The 19,753-nt window shown below is 46.7% G+C and overlaps 1 protein-coding gene across 3 annotated transcripts in view; it reads left to right on the top strand.

Annotated features, from left to right (window-relative positions):
• DDX31 (DEAD-box helicase 31) overlaps positions 1–18,731 on the top strand; it is a 43,597-nt gene extending 24,866 nt beyond the window's left edge. For 2 of the 3 annotated variants that reach the window (XM_042052054.1, XM_042052053.1), the window contains 3 exons: positions 5,593–5,704; positions 10,812–10,992; positions 18,302–18,731. In XM_042052054.1, coding sequence (XP_041907988.1) covers positions 5,593–5,704; positions 10,812–10,992; positions 18,302–18,452 — 444 coding nt within the window. In that variant the 3' untranslated portion in view covers positions 18,453–18,731. The remainder of the gene's footprint in view (positions 1–5,592; positions 5,705–10,811; positions 10,993–18,301) is intronic. The other variant, XR_006020359.1, reaches the window with a different exon arrangement.
• The last annotated feature ends 1,022 nt before the right edge of the window (positions 18,732–19,753 follow it).

The raw sequence follows: 19,753 nt of genomic DNA, 5'->3' as shown, positions 1-19,753 counted from the left end.
GTGTCTGAGGCGCCTCGTTGCCGGCGCTGGCTGGTGGGAGCCGTGGTGTTTCTGGTAAACACGCTTGTGAAAGATGTTCAGTGCTCCTGCACGCCCTGCACCTCACAGAAAGCCACATCTGAGCTCAGCTGAGGTGCAGCTCTATTTAAAGCTCTCTCCCACCACTGTTTTTGGCTGAAATCAGCCTGTAATGCATGTGTTTTAAATGTCTGGATCATGCCTAGGATATGATCTCTTAATTCAACCAAGTTCAGTTGTGCTTTGTTACTGCAGAAATTATTTTAAATAGTTCTGTGTATAAACACTTTCCTTTTCTCCCAAATGTGCTTATAGGGTGGGGGGGTAACTTCAGATTTCCTTTGCAAACTTTTTCAACAATACATTTATGCAGAAATTGCACTTTAAATTTGTTACTGGCATGGGACAGAATATTCTGTTCTGGACTGGGTGACAAATGTTACTTCATGGGAAGTGGGCAAAAAAGAGAATGTGTTTTGTTGCAGGAAATTATGATTTAACTTTTGAAAAGTGGCAGGAGGAAATGCCTTTTTAGCAACAAAAACCTAACCAAGCCTGCTTGCTACCAAAACTGATCAAATCGGTGTTTCTACCATGCTTTCAAACTGTCAGATGCTCTACGCATTTAAGCACAGAATTTTTTAAATACTCTTCTTTAGGCTTTCTCCCTTTCTTTCCAAAAAGCTCTAAACCCAGCCCCTCTTTGAAAGGAGCAGTTGCTGGTTTGGCTCAGCAGGGCTGCTGGGCAGGCCCTGGTGTGCCAGGTGCTGCACGGAGGAACTTGCACACAAGGACTTGGTTCCTTCTGCTTTCAAAGGTGGGATTAAATCCCTCTTTTCCCTCTGCATCAAAGCGAGTGGGATTTTGCTGTTGCCTTCAGTGGAGCTGAGATCCATCCACTGTGGCTGTAGGATGGTTTTAATCTCCTGCAGGAACTTAGAAATACGGAATAACCAGTTTTATGTGACTCAATCTGAAAGAATTGAGATTTAAGAATAGCGTTTCTCTTCATGGGAAAAATTCTTTATCGTTTAATGGGGATGAAATTACTGCAGTTCTGTCAATATGAAACAAACTCCTTCAGGAATTACTTGAAAAATATGTTAAATGCAATCAAGGGCTCATGCTGTATGTTAGCTCCACGTTTTATATTGCCGTGGAGACTTTGAATGGTCAGCTCAGAAGCTGCAGGGGCATTTCCCAAGTTTTCAGGAGGGTTAATCTCTATGAAATTCCCTAAATTTGCCACATGGACAGCACAGTGAGCTGGGAATGCAGCGGGACATTGCATGGGACAGAGGGAGATTGAGGAGGTGTCAGGAGGAGCTGAGACTGATCCCGTTGGGATGTTGCCATTGGAGGGAGGTTCAGCTCTGCTGCTCAGCCCTCCATGCTCTTGAGTCATGTATATATTATAGTCCTCCACACAGGAACCTCATTATGATGCTCTTCAGTCCTCATTGCCTCAACTCAAGTCCATTATAAGTACCACGTTGGAACATGTATTTTTTGGGCTTCTGTGTGCAGCCAGGGAGCAAGCTGAAGTGCCTGTAAAATGTATATTTTATATTTAGGTATATGAAATATATATGTGGCTATGTCTGGGCGTGTGAATGTTCACCTACCTACAAAGAGAATAAATTTGATCTTTCAACTTTTATGGAGGGGGGCATGGGGGACTTGGTGAGTTCTAGAGAAGGTGTGTGGAGGTTAGTAAAAAGTTGTTATTAAAACAAAATCCTTCATTTTGTTTTGAAGTATAATGGAATCAGGAGATGTTACAGCCAGGCTTTTTGGTGGGTTTTCCCCATCTTTCTATTTTTTTCTTTTTTTTTCCTGTTTTAAGAATGAACTTTTCTACCTCAGCCTAGTCTTACTGTGATTCAATTTTTCTTTTTCATTATCATGTTCTCTTAATGAAATCAGAAGTTTTCAGTACTTATCCCAACCTCTCACACCTAAAATCTGCCATCTTTATCACTGGAAGTTTCCTTCTTCTGACAGAAATCCATGTGTCTTTTACTGGTGGAGTTGGCATTTTTGGGAGTTCCCCTGGTTGAATCCTGACTTTTTTCCCTTGCATTTCTTCTTTTAGCTTATAAATATTGTTATTGTCCACAGTCTTTCTGCCAGTGGTTTGGGATCTGCCAGAACAGGCTTTTAAGGAATCACAAGGTAGAAGAAGTTCTCCTATCCCACTGTTTCTCCATGATGGCAACAGTGCTGCTTGTTTAACAGAGGGAACAAATTTAGATGGGGAGCAGATCAAGCAAACCTCTGGGGTGGGCTTTTATCTTTGGGGTCTTGGAAAAATGTGTGAGGTCTCAAATTAATTGTGCTGCTGATCCAAACCAGGATTAAAGCTTGCTTGTGTGAGTAAGGCACATGGAATGGTTTCCATGCCCTTCCAGTAGCACTGATTTATTTGATCTGTCCAGACACTCAGTCGTGGGCAGGTTTTATTTTCACAGTTTGCCTCTGAGTCAGTTTTAAATCTAGGATTTTTTATTTTTTTTAATGGGGTGGGGTTTTTTGTTTTTTTAGATGAACCTCCCTGTAAGACAGGAATCAAACACAGGTTTTTTTCGTGCCCATTAGGGTGCAGTTTTAAAATGAGATCTGTCTCAAGGGTCTGAAGGGGATAAAAGACAAGGTGGAGATGGGAGGAGGGGAGAAGCTGTTTTCCGAGGACATTATGTTTCCTGCCATTTGCTTCTTTTTTATTTATATCTCTTGCACTGACCTCACACTTTGGAAATTATGCACCTAGTTTTTTATCCCTCATTTTTGTCTTACTTTTTTTTTTTATTTTCCCCCAGCACCAGGAAGAAGAGATGCCTCATTTTGAAACCTAAAGGGGGGAATAAGAAAAGTCCTTTGTAATATATTGCCATATTATCACTAAATCCCCTGACAGTTGTGACACAGAAGCAAGTCACCTGTCACTTAAGCTTGAGGTCTCTTTAATTTTCTCCTGGAATTCGCACCAGGCTGTCTTTAATTTGAGGCCTTTATTGGAAGTCTGAAACCTTTCTGCCTCCCCGGTGCTCAGATCTATTCTGAGTGCTGTTACAGAATGTATACAATAACCAACACAGGGATTCAGAGGGGGCTGAAGCACTGTTTGTTTAACACTCTGGAGGGATTTTCGTGCTTATTCGGTCCTGGCTACCCGGCTTTCAATATCGCTTTGACAACCGTTATGCCCTTCTCATTAATTTTAAACAGTTAAAACACAGGAAAAAGAGAAAAAGTTTTCATTATTAAAGTGCTTTACTTTTTAATAACAGAGGATTCTGTCCGCCAGGGGAAAGGGCAAACCTCACTAATTTCACATTCATATTAAAAAGCACTGGGAAGGTGACACTTGGTGCTGCCAGGAGGCTTAACAAAAGGAAAGTGCTGGGGGCCGGGAGGAGCAGGCGGGGCAAGAAAGTTTTGTGTTTCACGTCAGTGGAAACTTGGTAGTGACAACAAGGAGTGGCCACTTCGGGGAGACAGCTCCACTTGGGGCTCATTAAACCTCTGCAGAGGCCCCTGCGCTGGGGACGGTCTCAGCTGATGGACCGGCACACCTGAAGTCAGAGGCACCTCTGAAAGGAGTGTCCAGAGAAGGGCAGCAAAGCTGGGGAAAGGTCTAGAGAGTAAATCATGTGAGGAGCAGCTGAGGGAACTGGGGTGGCTGAGCCTGGAGAAAAGGAGGTTCAAGGAACTCAACTCCCTGACTGACAGGAGGGTGCAGCCAGGTGGGGGTCAGGATCTGCTCCCAGGGAACAAGGACAGGAGGAGAGGGCACAGCCTCAAGCTGTGCCAGGGGAGGTTCAGGTTGGACATCAGGAATAATTGGTTCACTGGAAGGGTTGTCAAGTGTTAGAAGGGGCTGCCCAGGGAGGTCTGGAGTCCTCATCCCTGGAGGAGTTCAAGTAAAACTGGACGGGGCACTCAGTGCCGTGGTTTGGTTGAGAAAATGATGATCAGTCAAAGGTTGGAGTCGATGATCTTGGAGGTCTTTTCTGACCTAAATGATGCTGTGATTCTGTGAGCTGGGTTGTGAGCCCTTCTTGAGGGGATTGGGAGACAGCAGGGACCAGAAATCTGGGAGACTTCCTGTGTTAAAATAGCCAGGTTGTCTTTGGACGTGCAGGTGGACAGCCTAGGCAGTGAGTGAGCAGGAGCTCCAGCCCCAAGTGTGTTTGCTTTGTTGAGGAATAACCCAGTGGCTGGAAGCTGTGGGATCCTGAGTTCCAGGGAGGGCACAGTGCACGGATTTAAACTACATTTGAGGTCTGTCTCTGGGCACATTTACTGTTGGGTACAGAGTGGCACATCTGGGACAGCAGAACATCTTGTGTCAGGTGCTGGCAGCCCCCATGGTCACTGGGGTTTGTGGTGTCAGTGGGATGTGGCTCCTCTGGACTGGCAGCAGTGCAGAGGAAAGAGGGGTTTGCAGCATTAGCATGCAGATCTGCCAGAGAAGAACAACAGGATTGCTGCCTTGGCACAGGCCTCCTCCAGAATCCCAGGAGCTGGGTGTTTGTATTCAGTCAGCCCTGCTCGGATGAGGGGTCTGACCAGTATCAAGTTGCTGCCTTGGATCTGGCACTCTTACACTTGGATGCTGGTTCCTCTCTGAGTAACCCTGGAGAACTGTGGCCCTTTTCTGGGAGAGGTGCACATCCATGGATGCTTGGCTTTGCACTTTGCTGTCAGCTTTCCATCAAAAATTTCACTGGTTTTCTGCTCCACATTTCCTTTCTCTGCCTGGATCCCTTAGAGAGGGACAGAGCCTCTCTTCTCCTCCCAGTAACAGCTTTGCTCCCAGGAATGTTTGTTTTCCATTTACTGAACTGCATCCTGCAGTCTGATCCCAGGAAAGCTGGAACACGTGCAAAATTGCTCTCTTGGCCTGAGGAAGTTTATTCTGTCGTGCCTTTGGTGCAAGGGGCTTGTCCTGCTCTAGAGGAGCCAAGTGATGGCAGGTCCAGTCAAATATGTGTTGACAGTGAGAAAACTTCATGTAGAAATCCATGCTGGAATTCATGAGAAGTTCATTTGGTTGCCTTTGTTCACAGGTGCTGAATTTGGTCTCTTCTCTGGAGCTTGGGGGTGAATGTGGATCTCATAGTCTCCTGCCCTGGGTATTTTGGGGAAGTGCCCAGGGGAACTTGGAATACCACTCTGAACCTGTTAGTGTAGGGTCTGGGGGGGAGTTATTCCAAATAACTCCAATGGAAACAAGCAGCGGGATCCAGCCTGTTGAACCTGGAATCAAAAAAAAAAAAAAAAAAAGGGAAGGGGAAAAAAAAGCAAGGGAAAAAGATACGTGATAGATGTTAGAAAACACAAAATTAAAACTGATTTGTTCTCCCCACCACACGGCGCTCACTGGCTGCTCTGACTTTAACATCTTTATCTGGATTTTTTTTTTTTCCTCTAGTAATATTGAGAGGATTACCTTTGTTGGCCCCTGGGTAGTTGCTGTGTGATTTTACTGTTATTAAATCTATTGTAAACTGCTTCATTATTCCTGACTCAAATTCTCTCTTTCCTCTAATCCTCCCACCTCCCTGGTAGAAATCCTGTGGCGAGAACCCTCAGGAAGTCCAGGAGAGGGCCACAGTCCTGCAGACAAAATTTGAAAATCACGTCCACTCCAGCGAGGGGACTGTCCGGTGGGCAAAGAAAGGTCAGTGTGTTTCCTTCCACTTATCCCACAGGGGCTCAGATGAGCTGCCAAGGTTTTCTTCTGGGGGCAGAGCATCAGGGAAAAGGCCTGGAAGAAACATTTTGGGGCCGCTGGGCTCTGCAGGGGGTTGAGGTGGGCCCAGAAGGCTTTGTGGTGATATTAAATGTTAATTTCTGGTGTTCCCATATTACGTGCAAATGAGATTTAGTCTTGGCTTTCAATGGGATTCACATCCAAGGGCTCTGACCCAATCACAGGAGCGAATGGGTTGTGTGTGTTACGCTGGGAAGGGCATGGGTGACTTCCTCCACCACATCCTGGTGCAATTCCCATCAGATGCCTTCAGTTCACAGCAGGGGGGTGAATTTGAAGCCTGAAAGACAGGATGCAACTCTGACCAGGAAAGGATATTGGACTGGAGCTGGTTGTGTGGGATGGGAGATAAATGAGAGAGGGGGCAACAACTCAAAAAGGCAGGAAGAATAAAAACTGGGATGGACTTGATAATTGTAGCTGTGTGCAGATCTGGGATTTGATCTGCCATCTTTTCCAAGATGAGCAGTGTAAGAGACTTCCTTTCTTCCTCTCCGTTTGGAAAATCCAGAGGAATTGGGAGAAAGATTTAAAATTTGCTTGGGGATGTGGTAGGAAAAGAAACACTAAACTGTCTCCTGAGAGGAGCCAAAATGGTGGTGCAGGGTAGGCAGTGTGGGAAGTCAGGCCCCAGAGCTCCTGGCAATTACTTGGAATTTGACTGAGTTCCTGAGACAGGTCCGCACAATGCAACTCTTCATGCAAGAGACTAAGCCATTCTTGCTCACAGTATTTAGGACTGGAGCCTTTCTCCTTTTTTGTGTCTCCCCACATCTCCCTTCCTGATTGTTTTCTTTTTCACCTCGTTGCTCTGAGCCAAGTCCTGCTCTCTAAACTTGTGTAGAAGTTATTTCAGCTCTGCAGCATTTCCAGTTGAGAGGGGTGCTGGTGAGATGAATTTTAATGGTCTGCATCATTTCTGTTCACCATTCTGTGTACCTGCTGTGTGCACCTGCATACAGGTGTGGGACAGGTGTGCCACATGTGCTCAACTTCTGAAATCACCTTCTAAGGGGTCCAAAACCAAATGGGGATATTGCCCTTTGAGCTATACGATGTCTGGAGAAACTGGAGAAGGGAAGGCTGTTCTCAAGATAAAAGTTAAGTTCAGCATGAAAATTATTTGGAATCTTGAGAAGTGATTGTTCAGGAGGTCAAAGGTGCTGTTTTTTTCTGAGTGTTGTACTCGCTTTTTAGCTGATGACACAGCAGAGCAACCAGAGCACCTCCTGTGACTGCCTGCTTACCCCAAATGATTCTGCATGCTTTTCGTGATGTATGGCTGTATTGAGGGGCAAGGTATTTAAAATTCTGCTGTTTCACTCTTTGCTCTCCCCCCCTGCTACTGCACATCCCTAGGCTGAAATCTCACCCCACCTCCAGCAGTTGCAGTGCTGATTTCAGTTCTTTGGGGCTTTCAAACACCTTCCTCATGCAGTGAAAGTGTTGGACTTGCTACACAAGCAGCTTGCACCCATTTTCGGGTGTATGGTGTAATTACTCTTATAGCTGCTCTTTTAAATCTATTTACAATCTTAATACATGTGACTTACCATGATCATAATCCTTCATTCTGCATGGATGAGCTTCTTGTTGTTCCCTTGGGATTTCTTGTACCCCATGCAAACTTCTAACCTGAAATGCCTGTGGCAGGGACAACCAGTGAGTGACTCTGGTCACACCTAAAAAACCTCTGTGGTTCCTCTCCACTCAGTGTCACTGTGCACACACCCAGCCACACACACTTGTTGCTGACCTCAGCATGAATAACTTCTTTAGCCACAGAAAATACATCAGGAAATGCTGAAATGTTGTGCATCCTATTTATCTTGTACAGGAGCACTCCACCTCTTTTTCCAACTCTGCTATCTACGTATGCAAATTTTCCATTGCTGAGTGGCTTCCATAAGCCCCTCTTCCTCCCCTCTGAGCCAGGCATCATGAATAATTAACATGGCAGCTGGCTTTTGCTTTCATGGCAGACAATCAATTGGAAACTGTGCCAGAGATGCATTTGTTTCTCTCTCTTTTTCTGTTTTTCCCCATTTTCTGACCTAGTCAATGTTAATAAGCAGTGTTTGCACTGCAGCCTGCTTTCAAAAGGCAAGTGGCTCCCTGCCTGCTCTCCCCTTCTGGCTCTGGGTCCCATGTTTTTCAGACTCAAATCAAATGGTTCAGGGAAGGTGCTGCCCTTCAAACTTGATTGACTGATCAGCAGTGAGATGGGTGGGAGGAGGGGTCTGGCTGGGCCCTGCTACCTGAAGGATGAACCTCATCAAGAGTGGAGCCCCTTTTGGGAAGTGGAGGATGCTCATCCCAAGGCTTGCATGGGTGCTTCATTTTGGAGCCGTGGGGCCAGAAAGAGCTCAGGAGACTGATCCTTTTTGCCCTTGGGGTTACAGAAAGGATAAGGAAGCAAACCCTGCTTTTCTCCTCCTGGTTACCCAGTTTTACAGCAGTTGAGCATTTTGCCTCCTCCTTTCTGTCCTCAGTGCCCGTGTGTGGAGAGGGACAGCAGAGTCACAGGAGCCCAGTGCTGTGGCACAGTGCTGGTGTCCATGGTGGTTTTGGTGCATCCCTCCCTCCTGCTCCCACCTGCTCTGGCAAAGTGCCTCCCAGTTTATCCAGCCCTGCTGAGGCTGTGCCCTGGGGCCAGTGCTGGGAGCTGGCTGCCAGCTGAGAGCCTGGTGAACAGGTTATGTCACCTGTCTCCCTTTCATATCTCATTACTCTCTCATCCCCTGTTTGAAATAACAACAAACCAACCCTTCTCACCCCCATTTATGTATAGCACACCGGGTTTTTTCTTTTCTCCTTTGATTTTCCACACTTATATTTCCTGTAGAAAAATGGGGATGTACAAGTGCAAAGGACCAGTCTAAATCCTCTGTCTTACATGAGCACAAGTCCAAATCCCACTCCAAGCCAGTACATGTTGCCTTAGACTTGTGTTGGTGTGGCAAAAACTCTGAACAGCTCGGGCAGTTTGTTCTGTGGCATCAAGATGAGGAACCCCTTTACTTGAATTATGGCCTGACCAGCTCTGTTACCAGTCTTGTTTTCCTAAAGCTCTGTCTCTTTGATGACAAAATCATAAAAGAATTTCAACTTTAAAAAAAAACCCAAAAAACAATAAAGCTTTCAGTATCTAGCCACTCTAATTGCACATAAAAATCAGAAAACATGTCTCTGGCAACACTGAGAGGTCTAAAGAGCTGATAGTAAAGATTTTAAAAATAATCTCATCCACAAAGGTCTTAATTTCAGTCTTGTGGGTGCTGTAATGAAGCTCTGAGCTGCTTGGAGGTGAGGCAGTTTCCTGGGCTGGGATTTTGACCTGCAGGTCCAGCCAGGCTCTCAGTTCAGCTCTGGGTGTGTGCCTTGCAGCTCTCCCTGGTTCTGTGTGCTCTGACTCAAAGCTGTAGCTGATACAGATGTCTGTCAGGACTTTGGGAAAAGGGGAGCCTTTGACACTTTGATTCTCTAACTCTGATCTGCGGAGTTGGTACCAGCAGCTTTTCCTCTCTGCATGGCTGTGGGAGGTGAGCTCAGCCTTCATAATACGGGGATCTTTAGTATCAGCCATTTCAAATGTTGTGAGACAGGCAGCTATATTAGCTCCAATGGGACTGAATTCAAAGCGGGAGCAAGTTCTTATTGTTCCCTTTGAAGAGTTACATCTTCTCATAGGTGAATTTGACCAATAACTTTATGAAAAAAAAAAGCAGCAGAACAGGGTTTTTGAGAGCATTTGAGCAGGTTTATAAGCCCTCAGAAGGATGGCCTTCAGACGAGACACCGAGACAGCATTTGGAATTTAGCATTCTCTTTTTTGGGAAAACACAGGTCTCTCGGTGCTCAGAAGCCTCTAAAAGAGCAGCATTGTGAAATTGGGAAGAAGGTGCAAAAAACTCAATCTCTTCTTCTCATCGATTGGGAAAAGGAGTTCGCTTTGCTCAGTAAACAGAGCTTTGATGGATTCCCTGGGTCCTTCCAGGAGCTGATCTGCTAAAATGACATTTTTATTACTGTTCATAAACTCCAATCTCCGGCTGCTGCCAAGAGATTAGACATAAGCTGTGGGCAAACTTGCTGGTCTGGTGGCTCAACAGGCAAGGGCAGGAGAGGTGAGAGTTTAGAGCATGCTGCTGTCGGGAAGGAGAGGGAGAGGAAGATGCAGGTGGTGGTTTGGAGTGAGGGCTGGGGGGACACAGGAGGTTTAGCAAGCAGAGGAGCAGCAGGGGATTGAAGGGAGGCATTTTCTGAGCTGCCGAGTTTCCTTGCTGGAAGTCCCTCTATTCCCAGAGCAGGGGACAGCCCGGGTGTAGTTAATGTTCTGGGGACGGGGAGGAGCAGAGGTAGTGCTCATATTAGTGGATGATTGTCTTTAGAGCAATGAGCCCTGAGGGAAGGGCATTACAGGAATATAAAGATGGGAAGGGAAATTTGCACACAGTTCTATTATTTTTCCCTTTTGAGAAGGTGAGCTCTGCTCTCAGTGTGCTGATGAGTCAGGAAATCCATCCGGCTCTCAGATATTTATAAGGGACTAGCTGGTAACTGGTGAAAAATGCATGGACTACTGGGACTCTGATTTCAGAGGAGTCTTCCTGTGCCATCTCCATGCTTCTCTTTCTTTGTCCCTGCATCTCTGTTCCCACTCTCCTCTTATCTGCTGCCACTCAATGACTCTTGAGAGATGTGCTACAAACATCACCTTTTGTGGCCAAAGGGGTAGCCTTGCAGGAGGCAGCCCCAGTGCAATTCAGTGGAGCTTTGTTTCAGTTCCTAACACCTCCCCAGCACCTACCTTCCCCTTTTGGGATTGTACTAGTACTATGCAACCTTCACAGATTTTTAACATGCCAACCTCTTCTGCCAGCTGCTGACCAGAAGGTGTCCCAAAGGACCAGACCGATGTCCTTTCAGCTGGAACAGCTGAATCTTTAAGTGTGTATATATATAAAAATGCAGCAGCAAAGGGAATTCACTGGGTTTTTTTTCTTCCCCTCAGCACTGCAGTCTTTCCTTTGTGCCTATACCGCCTATCCCAGGAACCTCAAGCACATCTTCCACATCAAATCTCTTCACCTGGGTCACGTGGCCAAGAGCTTTGGGCTGAGAGATGCCCCACAGAACCTGACTGCTCTTCCAACTGCAGGCTCAAAGAAGAAAACCAAACCAGGACCAAAAAGGTATGTCAGGCTGATGTTCCTGAGCCAAGGAGCACCGGGTGACACGCTGGGCTGTGCTTTGCTCCTCAAGGTGGTTGTGCTTGCTCCAAGAATCGAGTGTAAATCAAAAGGCAGATCTGTTGGTAGAAATGATCCTTCTGCAAACCTGTAGGTGTGAGTAGTTCTGGCAAAAGCATTTCTGAAAAATCCTGTGGGATCTTTGCCAGGAAGAGTCTGCAGCAAACCCAGAGTTGCAGCTCTGTTCCCTCTGGTGTGTGCACGGGGCTGTTCTGGGTACTCCTGTTCTGTGTAAGGAATTGGAGACTCCCCGATGCTACTGGAGGAGCCCTGAGCCCTCTTCTGTGCTTGCAAGGGAGCTGAAGGTGCTCAGTGCATCTGATCCTGGCTCCTCTGAGTTGGTTCCACAGGACAGATAATCCTCTCTTTTGGGATCACGATGCTAAGGACAAGCTGTCTTCCCTGGTGCAATGGCAGGATCCTAAACCTCTGGCTTGCAGTAAAATCACTGCAATAATTCAAAGGAGGAAAATCTTTTTTCATTATCAGCAACAATTGTGACTCTTTCCATGCAATTGTTGCTACAAACTCCGTTAGCAAACCTTAGCCATTCAATTAAAGCACTAATCCACATAATTGTTCCAGGGCTGGGCACTTCTCTTGCACATGTACCTATCCTGTGAAAAGAAAAAATGCAAGGGGAAGGGATTTTAAAATAAAAAGTTGGAGCCTGCATTGTCCTGCTTTCAGAAGCCACCAGGGACAGGCCACTGCTCTGCCTCCTGCTCCAGCTGACCCTCCTCAGCAGATGGGCAACAGGATGGGAATGCCCCTGTGAGCAGGGGATTTAACGGAGCTTTATTTCGGGAAGAATAGCCTGATTAGCTGATAAAGAGCATGTAAGATGGTATGGGGTGGGCTTTGATGTCTTGCTGGCCCAGCAGGGTGTCAAGCTATGACTGACAGTAGCGTGTCACAGGATTACTTGGCCTGTAACAATGCCTCTCTCTGTTCCTGTGATGTTGCTACTCTGTTAGAGCTACTTTTTCCCTTGTTACAAACCTCTTTTAGACGGGGGTTCCTCCTCCCCAAGTCTTCATCCCATTATAGCACAGACAAGCTCAGGATACAGTAGGTATTTACACGCAGGACTTGTCGGGTTGGGGAATGTGGAGGTGTTGGAACAAATGGTCTGAGAGTGATTTGAGAGCTCATTTGCACGTGGATCATAGAATTGCAGCTCAGGGGAAGTGGGCAGACTTTGCACAGCTCAGTCACGGCTCAGGCTCCAGATTTCAAATCCGGGAGCATCTGGAAAGTTAAGACTCTGCAAAAAATAGCCAAAGTTGTGATGTGCAACAATTGTTCCTGCCCATGAAACTTGCTTCTAATCAGCTTTCTGTGTGTGTGCTTAAAAAAAATAAATAAATAAAGAGAGAGGATATATTAGTATTTATAGGATAGTTTAGAGAAAGTGAATATAGATTCAAATTCAGTCTGCACTTGCATAAATCCAAGATAGTTCTATTAACTTAGAGAATTGCTTTTGATTTCACACTGACAAAGCAGAAAGCAAAACTCAGCCTGCCATTTAGAAGACAAATAGTTTCTAATTGTAAAATGCAAGGCTTGAAATTATAACAGCACAGCCACAGAGCAATCATTTTAATTATATTTCTCACATGATGCTGTGAGTGTTGGTTGTCGTATTACACATTGTTTCCCAACATCCGATACTGGTTTTTAATCAGGCTGCTCACTAAAGCCTCATCTCTCAGCACCTGCCTAGAGAATAAAGAGCAGGTGCTCCAGGTTGAAAATGGGGTAAAGGCAATCATTAAATGTTTCTTTAAGAGGACAAAGAAAACTTTTCATTTCTTTTGAAGTCTCCTTTTGTGCTTCGCGCCTCCTCGGAGAGCCTGCTTGAGGAAGGTGAGACAGTGAGAGGGAGCAGCCAGCTGTGTGATGTTTCAGTGCTGAAACGTGGGAGCAGCCCTCTCCTCAATGCCCATGTAAGCTTCCATGTATTTTTCAGAGGTCTTTGTGCAAACCAGCTGTCCCCTTAGCTGTAGTGGATCTTGCAAAACCCAATCTGAAGATGGAACAATAATCGCACGCGATGTTTTTTGAAAGTTGCAATGCTGTGTTTAGGTGCAAGATGAGCACAAGAACCAGATACTGCATATTGAATTACAGTACAGCAGCTTAGTGAGTGTCTGGGCTCATGCTTTGACTGCAGGGTAGAGGCAAGGAAGCTGATCCCACTTCCATTGAGGGATTAGCTGTCCTTGGTTCACTGTGGAGTCGCAGCACGCCGAGGAAGTGGCTGACAGGCCAGATAGACTTGTCTTTTGACTCCTTCACAATGCAGATGCCAAAGACCCACTGCCATTCCACCATGCATCCCTGTGCTGCTCAGTCCTTTGCATTCTGGATCAGTGGGCTTTCATGGGAATCTGTGGCAACTGAGGGACTGCTTTCCTTTTGAACTCAGGAAAGCCAGTGTGTGCCCCCAGAGGGTTTCACTGCAGGGAGGAGTTGCAACTTAATTTGGCTTTTTTGTGAGTTCAAGCCATTACAAAGAAAGAGATGAATCTTTAGTTCAGCTGATTCTGTGGAACAACTTGCTACAGGAATCTCAGTTGCAAGAAATGCTCAGAAAGATTGAATTTACTTGTGAGTATCAAGAATTGCTACAGCATATGCAAAAAGTGATACAAAAACAAAGGTGAAAACCCCCTCGTGCTTCAGAGTTTAAGTCCAACCCTTAACTAAAACGGGATCAGGAAGAGGTGTCCAGGGTGCTTCTGTTGGATAGCACTGCTGTACATCATTATCACAGTGCCATTGCTCTGATGTGAGGATGGGCATGGCCTGAAGGCTCTGGCTGCAAGATCATTGTGTTAATTCATTCTTCAGCATGGTCAGATAGAATCAGACAACTCCTGGGAAATGGACCTTGTAGCCCTGTGTCTTCCACATGGTCAGGGCAGCAGTTTCCTACGGGTGAAAACTTGTAGCCTTTTACCTTCTCTCCCACCTCACATCCTCAGTTCCACTTTTGAACATCTTGGCATGGACAATTTTGAAAAGACTAATACAGGGCTTGTGACTCAGGGCTGCAGCTGGGTCTCCCTGCACAGAAACTGTCTCATCATTAGAAGCACTTTGCCTGCCAGTTTTTACATGCACATTTAGAGCTTTCCTGGTATCACTGAATCAGTCAAAATGCAAGTTTGGAATTCTGCCCACTGGGAATTTCACTTGGTTTGGGCAGTCTCCTCTAGAAGGCCGAACTGGAGGTCAGGTAAGAGCATGTATCCATGGGCAAATGGAGCCACAAATTAAGAGTAAGAGACATGGCTGCTGTGAAAGGAAACATCACCATCACTCTTCCTTAAGGCAGTCTAGGGACACAGGTGAGACCTGGTTACCACATCATGATGCTGTAAAAAAAGTCCTCTTATGAAATTAAAATTTTATAGTTATAAAATCCTCTGATTGTTTCCTGCATACAGCAGTGCCCTTTGTTACTGTCCTGTTCCACAGTGGCTGCAGCACAGAGCCTTTGCTCCATCTCTGAGCAAGTTAACAGCTCTGCACAAAGAGCTGGAAAACCAAAAATTGTCATCTCTCTAACTGAAGTATATTCTGTCCTCTAGGCTGGGAAAGGGCCTGACAGAAGCAAGACCTGGGAGGTTCCCAACCTCCCAGTGCTGCTTTTGTCCTTTTTCCATAGGGTGAAGACCAAGGCATGAAAGTTCATGGCAGTGAAAGTGGGACTGGGGTTTCTGTGTAGCTGAAATGCATTTGACTTCAGTAGGGCAAGGTGGGCTTTGCAGTTCAGCACGTCCCAGTGTGGAGACCACCCTGCCCTGAGTGTTCTGGAACAGGTTTGGTGCTCATTCTGGCTGGGTAATAATTTTCCTCAATCTTCTCAAGCGTCTGCATCAGCTGGGAACAGAGGACCTGGGCCATCTGTTGACCTGTCGAGAGCAGGGTAGGATTGCTGATGGATTTCTTGCCCCCACTCTGCAAAAACAACAGCAGCAAAACCAACCCAAACAGGGTTGCATTGGCTGCAGATGGTTCATCCAATGCTGTGAGTAGGAAAAGCAGGTGTTGCAGCAGCCTTGGCCCAGAGGTAACCCAGCTCTGCTGCTGGCACAGTGTCAAGGAGCTGTTGGAGATGCTGTCAGGCAGATTGATAGTGCAATCCACATTGAAATGTTTTCTGATAAATGGAACAGCCTCCTCGGGTCTCCTCCAAAGACACACCATGAGTTCTGGGACTGTGCGTCAGAACTTCATCCTCCTTCTTGCTCAGCTGGAGCAGTTTGGGAGCCTTTGGTTGCTGCGGGTGCTCTGAGGTGGTTAAAGGTCCCTACACCTGGGCACTGCATTGCAGCAGCACCTCACACAGCAAGACAAAGGAACAGGCAGTGATGCCAACCAGGTTGAGAGACACCTCTAAGAACAAGCTCGCTCACCACTGAGGTGAAAAGATGAGCAGAGGCAGCTTCTGAGCCAGCAAACAATACCCAAGGAACCCTTGAGCAAAGCAGACTTGAGAGTCAAAGGGCCACAAGACCCAGGAGAAGGAGACCAGTTCCAAACCTTTCAGATTTCCTCAGAGATGGGTTGGGCAGCACCAGCATCCCTAAGATCACTGTGGCTCCTGAGTGGGGAAGGGGAGCAGCATGCTGGGAATAGCTCTGTAAGTGGGTGTAGAAGGGAACTGAAGCAGAGGAAAGAAGGATTTTACTCTTTCCTTCACGGGACACTTTTTCTTCCAGATGTTCCTCTCCTGCCTTTTCCTCACTCAGTGATGTATTTAGCAAGATTCCCAAGATTCTCATGTTTAAACAGTGAATAAAATAATTCCAGCTTTTTGGAGAAGAATAGATTTTTTTTTTTTTTTGCCTTCAAAACTTTGGCCTGGTCTTTTCCAGCCTTTCAGGAGATAACAAAGTCATCTGGGGACAGACAGTTCCTCTGTTTCCTTACTGTCTCTCTGCTGAGGGTCTTGGTACCAGCTTTTGGGAGGTTGCAGCTTAATTACAGATGTGCACAGGCAGCTCTAAACCTGAGTCTTTTGTTCCTTCCTCTGTCTCAATATACCGTGATACCTAGACATGAGATCACAGCAAGAGATGCTGATAATCCATGTGTTTCTCCAGTGATGGGAACATGGGTTCTGTCTGTGTTGCAAATGCAATCTTACATTTACAGCCTTTCTGTGAAGCTTTTTGCCACAGTATCATCACACAGCTCCCTTAAATTAACATCCCACCAGCCCTCAGCAACAGGGAAAACACAGGGAGCTGGGAGAATGGACATGGAGGCCAAAGAGATGAAATACCTTGCCCAGGGATGCTCAGGGGATGAGTGTTAAGGCCTTGCTGGTTCTCCTGGGCTTTGTCTTATAATGTTGGTGAGGAAAGGTGCCCTGTGGTTATCTTGCTGCTCTGGCAGAGCCCCAGAGACTGTCACCAGTTGAGCACAGAGGGGAATTGACAGCTTTACAGCAGAAATCAGGGCTCCTGAGCTGGTGCACTCTCCTGGTGTGCTGTCACTGCAGGCTGGTGCTGGTGCTGTTGCCTGTAGCTCTTCCATCTCGTGGTTAAACGAGGCCTTGACAGCTGTTTTTCTTCTGTCTGTGATGAGCACAGGTTCCACAGCACAACTCCATTGATTTTTGTGGCCCCGGGTTAGAGGGAGAAAGCTCCCTTTTCCCTGCATCTCTGCTTTTCAGTGTACAGCTGATCACCTCAGCAGGAAGTATTGATTTACTAATTGGGCAGCGATTTCACCTGATTGATAATAAAGTGTTGGACAACCTCCCTGCTGAGCTGCAGCTACTGGTGGATTCCTTGTCCTTTTGCAGCAGATAGTTCCCTGTTGTTAAGTAAACTGGTCTGTTGCCTGGAAACCCAGGAATTACTGTAGTAAATGCTTGGAGACAACAATCGAAGTGTCAAATAGGAACTTTACCCACTGGTGGAGGGGGCTGAGCAGAGGCTACACCTGCACAAGCTGTGGGAAGGGAGCAAGCAAATACCCCAGGCAGCCAAGAGTTCACTTCCCTTGTCTTCCCTGTGTGTTTGGCCTGTTGAATGTGTTAATCCATTGCTGCAGCCAAAAATTCTTCCTTCTCCTCAATCCCCAGCATGGGTTTGGACACCTGAAGGGACTTTTGAGGCAGTGCTGTTGTAAGGTGTCACCTTTAGGACTGCTGAGTCCCTGTGTTATCACCAAAGCACGCTGGCGTGGCTGTGGGGCTGCTGTTGAGTTCCCTCATGTGCAGAGGGACAGACAGATTTCTGTTCTGTTTTTCTGGAAATACTTGAGATTTGTTACAAGTCCTTACTAGAACTTGCTCAGAGAGGGGCACCCTGGAGGTGTTCGAGGCCAGGCTGGAAGGGCTCAGGTTGGACCTGGTCTAGTGAAAGGAACAAGATGATCTTTAGAGTCCCTTCCAATCCAAACCAGTCTGTGACTCTGTGATGATAAAGAGGAGGGTGAGACATGCCAACACCAGTAGCTGTGGAAACCCTGTCATGCCCAGGACCATGGGAATGAGGTATGGAATGACTGGAGATTGCATTTTAAATAACTGAGGGTGAGCTTTGCCCAAGGTTATAGAGCAGGACGGTGGCAGAACTTGTGGTGGAAAAATGCTGAGTGAGTTTTTATATTTATAGCTGGCAGTTTAGGGCTGCAGGGACATCCATGTTGGAGTTTGGTGGCCAGGCAAAATGCAGCTACCCTTGCAAAAGCCAGTCTCTGGAGAGGGAGGCTGTGAGGTGCATGTGATGGCTGCAGGACACGGCAAGAAAAGATCTGTTGGGTTTAGACTCATGACATTCTAATATTTTCCCTGGTTTGCTTGGGAGGGGGTTGTGTTTTCAAGCTCTGAATTTAAGCTCTGTTTATAAAATGCTTCTATTGTTCAATGTCATCAGGCTGTTAGGTTGTTGTTTATTATTATTATTATTATTATTTTATTTTCAAAGTGCTGTGTCACCTCATTCATCAGCCTTCAGGCACACAAGCTTCCCTCCTTCTTCCCGCCACCCCTGCAAGAGCATTTGTACAGAACAAAGGCTTGCTTTTAAAAACGCCATGATATTTTGCCACCTTTGTGAAAACCTGTCACAACAATACCTAATTTTGCATGAGACAGAATTTCAAATCAAGCCTCAAGGAAAGGGAGCTGCTCCTTCTGTAATGCACGACTGTCAGTGGCATTGCAGGAACCCACCCAGCAGGAGGAGGGGATCTTAATTCCTCTGCTCTTCCCTCTGCCCAGGTCTGAGCTGCTCAAGAAGACCCACGGCAAACGCCGCCTCGCTGAGATCCTGCGCTCTGAATATTCCAGTGGGATGGACACCGCTGGAGCCAAGGTCAAGAAGAAGAGGAAAAAGCAGAGAAAAGCTGGCAACCAGCAGATTCCAACATAAGCCAGGGCCTTCCAGTCATTGGCTGCAAAAGCTGCTTGAGTGCCTCAGCCGGGGGTCAGGGTGACCTGCCAAATCAACTGAGGAGTGCTTCAATTTATCAGGCAAATGTGGGAGGGATCCTGGGCATCTTGGCCTCCTCCCCTTCGTTGGATAGGTCCAAATGGAATGGAATCTAGGCGTGTCCTGTTGTACTGCTGCAATCAAGTGTGGCCTCCTGAAGATGCGCTGTGGTCCTAAGGTGGCTTTTTAGCAAGAAAAATAAAAAAAGGTTAAATATGATTTTCAGAGGAACGTGGTGTGTGTGCAACATAAAAGTGAGGTAAGAGTGAGCAGGCAGGAGGTGCTTTTCTGTTTAAGGAGCACTCCACAATCGCTTCACTTGGCTGTTTCCAACCAGGTGAAGGTGGTAGGAGAGGTGTCCCAGGAGCACGATGGAGAGGGGAGGCTGCCCTGTCCCGTGTCACTGTAAAGGGAGCACTTCTGCTCTTATCTCAGGTAATGAAGCCACATTGCTGCCACCTCCTCTCCTGTCCTCTGTGCACTGGGGCAAGGTCTGTCCCTGGTCACTGTTAGGCAGAATTGCCACCTGCAATGATGCCAGTGGCAGGATTGTGGAGAGCTCTTCAGTGTGGTGACACACGGTCACTTTGGGGCAAAGCTCATGGGCACAGAACTTCCTGTCAGAACTCCTGAGTTCGGGAACAAACGTTGTCACTGTGGGAAGGAGCCAGAGTGCAATGCAGCAGTCTCCAAACTTCTCCTTGCCTGCAGCATGTTGTCATTCCAAATAATGTAACACAGAGGGAGTATGAGATGTCTCACCTCTCTGAACATTAAAGCCTTTGCAGGCTCTTGCCAACACTTGCCAGTAGTGACCCAGCCTTTTGGGGTTCTCTGCCTTGCCTGGGCCTATTTTGAGCTAATGGATTTCTCTTCTTGCTTTTCCCACTTGCCATCCATCTTGTTCCCATCAGAGAACTGGGACACTGGATGTCCCCAAATGTGCTGAGACTGGCACTTGTTCACCATAGTGTGTGAAGTGAAACCCAAACTCCCCTGAGTGGAAGTGCCCCCAAAGCCTGCAGGAGATTTCCCAACCCCCCCAGGTCCTACAGGTGAGCACCCATCTCCTTCTTCATGTTCCTCTCCCTGCTTCTTCCAGCCCCTCCTAGAACACAAGCATGAAGCAGGGCACAGGTGAAAACAGCACAAACCCTGCCAAAACACAACTTCCTGCTACCTGCATGTGTCTTCCTCGAGGAAAGGGGTGAGGAAGAGCAGCCCACTCATGACCTGAGCCA

This window comes from Corvus kubaryi, unplaced genomic scaffold (assembly GCF_017639235.1).
Source record: "Corvus kubaryi isolate FWS band 111438036 unplaced genomic scaffold, C.kubaryi_AGA036_p1.0 78, whole genome shotgun sequence".
In the NCBI taxonomy this organism is placed as follows: domain Eukaryota; kingdom Metazoa; phylum Chordata; class Aves; order Passeriformes; family Corvidae; genus Corvus; species Corvus kubaryi.
Note: the sequence above shows the minus strand (reverse complement) of the source record. Positions and strands in the feature narration are given on the sequence as shown.